Source organism: Mus pahari, chromosome 10 (genome assembly GCF_900095145.1).
Source record: "Mus pahari chromosome 10, PAHARI_EIJ_v1.1, whole genome shotgun sequence".
NCBI lineage: Eukaryota > Metazoa > Chordata > Mammalia > Rodentia > Muridae > Mus > Mus pahari.
Window position 1 is genome coordinate 59,841,600 of NC_034599.1, and position 8,353 is coordinate 59,849,952.

At 51.3% G+C, this 8,353-nt stretch overlaps 1 protein-coding gene across 4 annotated transcripts in view; it reads right to left on the reverse strand.

Moving 5' to 3' along the window:
• Window positions 1–8,353, reverse strand: part of Slc24a1 (solute carrier family 24 member 1) — a 27,377-nt gene that overhangs the window by 4,705 nt on the left and 14,319 nt on the right. For 3 of the 4 annotated variants that reach the window (XM_021207910.1, XM_021207911.1, XM_021207909.1), the window contains 4 exons: window positions 7,997–8,105; window positions 4,131–4,214; window positions 3,159–3,250; window positions 22–257 (listed from right to left, as the gene is read on the reverse strand). In XM_021207910.1, coding sequence (XP_021063569.1) covers window positions 22–257; window positions 3,159–3,250; window positions 4,131–4,214; window positions 7,997–8,105 — 521 coding nt within the window. Of the gene's footprint in view, window positions 1–3; window positions 258–3,158; window positions 3,251–4,130; window positions 4,215–7,996; window positions 8,106–8,353 lie in introns of all 4 variants that reach the window. The other variant, XM_029543665.1, reaches the window with a different exon arrangement.

An 8,353-nucleotide genomic window follows, 5' to 3' on the forward strand; every position in this document is an offset into this window, starting at 1 on the left:
TTTCCTTCTGTCTCAGTTTTCCCTTCTTGTTCCTCTTTGCCTTCTGCCTCAGTTTCCCCTTCTTGTTCATCTTCTTTTCCTTCTGCCTCAGTTTCCCCTTCTTGTTCTTCTTTTCCTTCTGCCTCAGTTTCTTCTTCTTGCTCATCTTCTTTCCTTTCTGCCTCAGTTTCCCCTTCTTTTTTTCCTTCTGCCTCGGTTTCCCTTTCACCCTCTTCACCTTTCATTTCTCCTCTTTGTTCAGCCTCGCCCACATCTTCCTACAATGCAAAGATAGCAGATGAATGGCCGGCGGCAGCTCTGCCTGATTTTCATCCCACTTGCTCCCTGATTTTATTTTGTTGCTGTCAGAGAGCATCTGTACAGCTAAATATCCAGAGGACTGGCCCAGCAAACTTCCCATCATGCCATGCCTGCCCAGTAGTCATCCAGCTTTTATTTGGTTACTTCCAAGACTGGAAAACTCACCATCTACAGCAACATCCCCACCATTAACAGCACTGACGGGTTTGAAGGCAGTATCTGTGGCCAGGCGCCACCACCCCACCGCATAGTTTACTCTGTGGAGACATATACAGCATGCCTAAGTACTCGTCCACAGGATAGCTGCTCTGTGAGCTGAAGATTGCTGGGTCTTCCAGCTTCCTGAATGCTCTAGCATAGAGGCTGCCACAGCTAGAAGAACTTGTTCTAATTAGCCATTCCTTGAGTGAGCATCCAAAACTGAACACGGAACCTACACACTGGAACAGGACTATCTCCTCCCTTGTCCTAGGCGCCAGGCTTCCACATTGCCTAATATGGCCTGATGCTTTGCCAGACACAACACCTTGCTAAATAAGTCCACTGAACTCTCAAACTTATATTGTATGCATAAGATGATGACACATATACCTATTTGTCACACATTCTTACATGTCAGACACAATTGTAAATGACTTCATAACAACAACAACAATAGTATTTGCTGTATTTCATGGACCCATCAATACATAGAATTGTACCAATCTTACTAGTGGAGAAACTAGGGTAGAGGAAATTGCCCGTGGTCAACAGTTTGTATATGATGGCATTGGGATTTGAACATCTGTAGTTTGGTTCTCGACCTTTTGACCACCAAACTAACATCCCGAGTCTGAAGAAGCCTCTGACTGCCAAACTTGTTAGTTTTGGATCTTATTAGAAATGCAGATATCTGGCTTTACCCATATCAGCTGACTAAGCACCTCTGAGATGGAAGAGATTGTCTATAGTTCACATCCTCGTTGTCCTAGCCACTGATTTTGATGGTCCCAGATCTGAAACGACCTGTAACATGATAGTCTAATCCCTTGAGCAAGTTTTTCTTTAGTTTTTTTTTTTGTTTGTTTTTTTTTTTTTTTTAGATAGGGTCTCTCTCTGTGAAGCCCTGGCAGACAGGCATATAGACCAATAGACCAGGGTGGCCTTGAACTCACAGAGATATGCCTGTGTTGCCACCTTGGGTGCTGGGATTAAATGCATGATCCATCATGCCCAGCCTACTTGGAAATGTCTTAAACCAGGATGCTGGAGGGCCTGCCCTGGGGATGCTGACTCAGTGGGTAAGCAGGGAACAACTTTTTAAAGTTTTCCCATACTCTCCTATATGCAACCAGAGTCGAGAACCAGATGAAGAAGCAAAGCGCTATGCTCTGGAGATGCCTAGACTTTGAATCAGCAATGAGTTTGATTTCTCTGAGATCACTCCTGCCTCCCTCCTCTGGCCCCACCACCGGAGCAGGTTTCCTGAGATGGTGGTCCATTTAAGTCATTAGGTATGAGACCACCCAGCTGGTTCACCTTCCCTGGCTCCCAAAAATAGTTACCTTGGGATCTTATTGGAAATGCATGCCTAATAGCCTTCTGTGTGGCAGTGAAGGTTCCCAATCTTTCCCAGGACCATGGCTGTCTGGTTATGCACCAGACCCTTGACCTATGACTTAGGTTGAATAGATTCTAAGACTGGGAACTGGTCACCTACAGACTGGAGGGCTAGACTGATAGTTTAGGGTCGAGGTCAGTCATAGCATCTGCACACAGGTAAACAGGGAGGAAGGACAGCAAACAGAGTCACAGGAACCTTCTTGGGCCTCTACCCTGCTCCTTCTGAGGCTCAGCATCCTCTCATTCCTTTTCGCATGAGTTGGCCATGACAGACCTGCTTGGTGCTCACACACCAGAAGACAACTCCTGAGAGACAGAGCCCCAAGATTGCTGGACTGCTGATGGTAGAAGAGTGTGCCTCTGGGCGCTGAATAGGAAGAGCAAGGCTAGAACTTGCTGACTTAACATCTGTTTATTGCTGGTCACTCGACCTGTATTGAACGCTAGGCAGGATGTTTCCCTCTGAGGTGGAGGCTGGCATGGCTCAGACTTGGATGCTGCCTTCAGGAACCTTCCCTAGTAGGGGAACTAGGTGAGGCTCAGAAAACAGGAAGCAGCTGTGGAAGCCCCGTGTCAGGTGCAAAGTCCCCGGAGCATCTGGATTCTGGGGCTCCAGGAAAGCCTCAAAGACAAGGGAACTTTCTACCCACACCAGGCCACACAAGGCTGTCGAGGGATGGAGAGAGGGGGTTCTGGGGAGAAGGAACCACGTGAACAAGACCCATAGTAGAAAAAATAAGCTTGGCTTCCAGAGAGTGCTGGAAGAAGATGCTCTCAAGGCAAAGCAGTGCTGAGTCTTAGCAAGCTATGGGTAGAGGCATGGATAAGGATGCAACAATGATGGAGGACCTACCAGCAGCACTCTTCCTGCACCTAAGCCACTGGTGGTCTGGGACAGTGGACTCAGTCTCTGGTTGCTTGGCTGACACACTAGCAATTCCTTGTGTTCTTTATAGCACGTGGCTGTGCACACACACTCTGAGGTACGTATTATCTCACGCTGGGTGTCGCCATGAGCTGTCTGGGTCTGGGTCGGGAAAGTGTGTGCTTTTTTTGTTTTTTTTTTTCCAAATGACTTTAGAGAAGGGGGATGGTTCACCCCACAGAGATAAACAGGATTTCAGGCCTTATTATTTCAGGAGTTATTTTGGCCAGAAACAGGATTTCAGGCCTTATTATATCAGGAGTTATTTTGGCCAGAAAGCCCTTCCTTGGCCTCTGAAATTCCTCCAGCTGTGCAGAGGCTGAGAGCCTACCTGGCAGCCTGGATCGTCCTCCTGATCTGCCTTGGCGTCTGGAGCAGGGGCTGGAGTGACCGTGACCGCAGGGAGCTCGGCTGGCTCATCCTCTTAAAGGACAAACATGGGTTAGGTGAGAACTGAGCAGGTTCTGGGGACAGCTGCAGAGACGGGCAGGAGAGGGAGAGGCTACAGGGCATTTGTGAGGGGCTCGGGAGGCTTTCGGGAGCTGGGAACTGCGCTTGCCCAGTCTCCTGAATGCGGGAGGGATGAGGGGACATCTGGGAAGCATTGCCCTGTACTCGAAGGCATTTCCTGGAATTGTAGCCAGGGATGCTGGAACTACTTGGGTTAATGGAGCAGGGAGGGCTGGTCCTTTGCAAAGGATCCCACTAAGGTCAAAGGCAAACTGCTCTGAGACTATGGATCAGAACGGTGGAGTAGAGGCCCTTGGAAACCATGAAATGTTCAGATTAGCTACAGGCTAACAACCTCTTGGCTGTGTGGTTTTGAGCAGTTCACATCATCTCTCTGAACCTTGGTCTCCTTGGCTATGGACTAGAAAGAACGACTCTCTAAGGGTTCCTGAGTGAGCCAGGGAAGCCTAGTGGCAGAGCCCACGAGTCAATGATGTCCTGCGTGCTAGGCTTCTGTCACTGGGCTCCAGGTCACCTGCCCTCAGTAAGCCTGCTCACTTCAAACCAGTCACTAGCAACAATGTCCTTGTGTAGAAGAAATAGAGTCTCACTTGGGATGTGACTTAGGAAATAGGAGACGGGAACTGGGTGCTCCCCTGGCCTTCCCTCGCCTGCCTCATCTGAGGAGAGCCAGGAGGACGTTACTGGGAGCCTGTCACAGAAATATTTGAAGGAAACATCTCGGGGACACTGACTGACATGCGCCTCAGTGTCTGCTCTGCACTGGCTATGACAGGAGCAGGGGCAGTGTCAGGAGAAACCTGGCCAGCGGCCAGTCTGGCCATCCTCTCACCGTCTGGGCTGCTTTCTGCTTTGGTCTGGGGGAGGACTCTGGCTTCCTGGTTCAAGCTCTCCTGCTTGTCCTTGGAGGGGCGGGCTGCGAAGGAGAAAGGAAGACATCTTATCTGGGGCTTCTGGGGCCGCTGGGCATACCTTTCAGTCAGGACCCTGAACTGCCTGAAGCTGACAGGGCCGGGAAGGCTGGCGTAGGCCTGTGGTATCTGCGGCTGATCTCACCTGGCCTATTCCTGGTGTCCCATCTGTAAACTTGGCTGAGTCCCTGTGCCATCACTAACTGGCTATGACCTTGGGCAAGTGCTCCCCCTATTTCCTCTCTGACAAACATATGGCTGCTTTGGGACCAGCCTGCAGGATGCACTTCCTTTATGACTTCAAGCAATGGCTCATTTGAGACCTCTGACCCAAATTCGGTAGGAGAGTCCCTGCCAGGATCAGTCATTGATGTCCATGATGGCCAGGATCCATCATTGATGTCCGTGATGGCCAGGATCAGTCATTGATGTCCGTGATGGCCAGGATCAGTCATTGATGTCCGTGATGGCCAGGATCAGTCATTGATGTCTGTGATGGCCAGGATCAGTCATTGATGTCTGTGATGGCCAGGAAGAGGAGATCTGGTGGCAAAGGACCTTTTTTTGCCATCTTGGACTAGATGAGTATTAAGGTCCCTTTTAGCTTATTCTTCACAAACTACTAGAAGTTAGAATAGCATATTCTGTGCAAGCTGCTCCAGGGATCTGCTCCCCCTGAGCCTTGCCTTCCCTGCAGAAAGCAGGGAGGGATCAAGCTTTGGCCATACCCTTTGGGTCCCAGACAGATTCCAAGTGGGGTCACATTTTACTGGGATAGATTTTGCTGGAAACCTCTAGAGTGGCAAGCACAGAAGAGCTGCCCTGATTTCCAGGCAAGAGAAATTACATAGAGAAAGCCCCTCTCTCCCTCCATGACTATGTGCCAGGCAATGTGCAAAAGACTTCCCATGAGTAACACTGAGGTAGAGAAGGAAGAGACGGACTGAGAAGTGGGAGTTTAGGCGGTCCCCCTGTCAGCTGTCATGAGGGTGGGGAAGGGCAGGCAGAGCAATGGTACAAATGGGCACATGAGGTAATGGCCACCTGGTTCCTCTTCTAAATGCAAGCTAGCTCTGTCCACAGACACTGGGTTACTTGGGAACGCCTGTGTGTTCCCTGCAAATGGCAACATCATGATGCACCCAGAGCCCTGACTTGAGGATGCAGGAGACAGGGATGCTTGACCCCAGCAGTGCTTCAACCTCACCATCAGGCACACATGCTGGAGCCTGAGGGCCTGGGTATGAATCTTCACCTGATCAGGTGTGCTATAGTGATGGCCCATCTGGCTGGTTCCTCAGCCTCTCCATCCCTCAGATATGTCACCTGTAAAAGCCTTCCAGGATTGTAGTTGTAGATGGTTGGTTGATTTATGCAGGACTGAATTTTTTAAAAGCCCCTAGAAAAAGTCACTATGTTGCTTTTTGGCTGTAACAGTGAGGTGGTGGACTGATAGCAATAGTGACCAGCAGCTATCCACTGAGAGCAGAAGTCTATGGAGAAGATGCCCAGTGTTTTAGAGGGTTTGAGTCAGAAGAGACCCTGAAGATCATCTCATGGGGGAGGGAGTCAGGCAGACTGCAAGGATGCTGAGAAGATACAGTCTGGGAAGCTGGATGGAATGAAGGCTCTGCGTGGCTCCAAGATGGTCAAGAAAGAGAAAAGCAGCCCTGGCATTTCCTCCTTGCTACCTGTGCCCTAAACCCTCTGGGCTGTTCATCTGCTGCCGCTGCCTTGGCAGTAAGTTCATGTGCAGGCTCGCTGCTATGGCCCCTCTGGTCCCTCAAGGTGTCCTGGCACCTAGCTGGTCTTCCTGGAGCGTTCAGGACTTCAGAACAACTCTGCCACCTAGATCCAGAATGCCCAGAGCCCTCTAGGCACTAATCAATAGCTGCAGCATCCTGCTTAACAGAGGACCGCCATAATCAAAGAAAGGCAAGCTGGGCTCCCCACACTGGCCCTGGCACATCTGATTGGCTGGAGGGACTCACATCACTTGCCCTGGCCTCTCATTTCCCAGGTCACTGCCAGATGTCTCCTCCACTGCTGCTCCCTCCCACACATCTGACAGAACACACGAGAAGCATGGTAATCAAGGGAGGAAAACACCACCCTGGCCGGGGAGGTAAGAGTTCAGAGGACAGGGAACATCTCTTGTGGAGAGCCGGATCTGGGGAGTTCCACCGGGGAAGGGCGGAAACATCTGGATGGCCACCTGGGATCTGCCTGGGAAACAGATATCTGGGGTGGCTTGGGAACAAAGGGGCCTGGGAGGACCTGGCCCCGCTAGGCAGAGGCACTGGCAAATGATCAGACTCCAGCTGCATCCCAGGAAACACCTGCAGTCATTCACTGACCCCTGGCTTACCACACCCACAGTCCATAGAACAGGTCTTGGCTGGGACAACAGTCACCAGCTTCCCTGGCACTGTTCCCTCAAGTGCCCTGTCCCCACCCAGCATGGCTGGATCATCTCCTTAGTGCCAATCTCCTCTGACCTCGGCCTGGCCCGAGCATCGCATAATCCTGTTAGGACAAGAAGGCCAGCTGGCAGCCTGATCACAGAGGTGGACGGGTCTGGGAGCCCCACAGTCCATGCTGGAGAAGTTCTTTGTTTTCAGGAACTGGCCTAGAGTCAGTGGTTCTGCTGGGAATGGCTAGGCATGACCTAAAGAGCCAGGACAGGTCCACCCCAGCCTTCAGCACCTGAGCTGCCCCCATCTGCTTATTCCTTAGAGGTACTGTTCATTTGGGGCTCACTTCTCCCATGTCGCTCAGGCTCACCTTGAAGAATTTCTAAGGAAACTCTCACTGACTTATCTTCAACACTGCTTTTTCTAGTACACTATATTTTTAAACACATAATGTCCCAATGTCCCATAATGTGTCTGGAGGGGTAGGTCAGGGCCTCATGAAATTCTGAGGTCCTAGAATGTGCCCCAGCCAGGGGTCTTCCTGGGACTCATTCTTGCATGCTATATTGAGGCTCTCCTGCCTAACTGCATGCCCTGGTTTTGCTCAACATTAGCTTTTTCCGAGTGGGCCTCGTACTTGGGTTTAGTTCTGCACCAGAGACCCAGAAAAGGTGGGCCCAAAGGGAGCCGGAGACTTCCTGAGAGGCAGGCAGTAGGATGGATGGTAAGAGACATGTGGGGTAGCACTCTGGGGAATCAAGCAGAAAGACTTGTGAGGTATGGGACTCTCCACTGCTGCTATTATGTCAAGTTCAAGTTCAGCACCTTAGACACTGCATTTACCCTGTGCACTGCCCCCCCCCCAAGTGGATGTGACATATCCTGAAGTGTCCTTTAGGACTCCTGGCTGAAACGGAGGGGTGGGGGTGGGGTGGGGAGAGCAAGCTTCCTATGACTCCAGAGCTGAATACGAAGCAAAGAGAGATGCCAGAGAGCTGTGGAGGTGTTCCCTGAAGCATCCCTATGGGACACTAAATCTATCCCAACACAGATCTAAATAGGCCATGGTATTTGTGCCCTGGCTGTAGATAAAGCCCTTCATTATGCAGACAGAGACACTGAGGCAGAGAAACGGTAGAGTATCACTTAAGCACCCCAACCATGGTCATGTTCCACATAGCTCTGTCTTGATGAGACCAGGCCTTACAACTTTCCTGTCTTCCAGGCTGTCTAGCTTTCACAACCAACTCTCTCCTCTGTCCTCTCATCTCAGCCCACGGTCACTAGCATTTGCAAGTCCCAAATTCTCTTCGGTAGTGGGAGGGGAGGCATGGCATGGGGAAGACAAGCAGGTGCGAGGAGGTCTTGCTTACCTTCCCCCAGGGGGTCCAGGCTGTGGAGCATGAGGTGGTAGATGGTGCTGCGGATGATACTGTTGTGCAGCGAGGCCGAGCTACTCCCTCGGGTCAGCACAGACGGGAGCTGAGCAAGGGGAGAGCCGGACAGACCTCAGTGGGTCCCTGCCCGGGTCAGGGGAGGGGCTGCAGGAGAGCCTCCCCTCCAACCTGCCTCCTTCCCAGAGACCAGAGAGAGGGCGTCTTTAGCCCTGTGCCCCTGCTTCCTTTGCGCGCTCTCTCTCTCTCTCTCTCTCTCTCTCTCTCTCTCTCTCTCTCTCTCTCTCTCTCTCTCTCTTTCTGCACCTTCTGTGAGTCCCACAACCTCCACCAGGA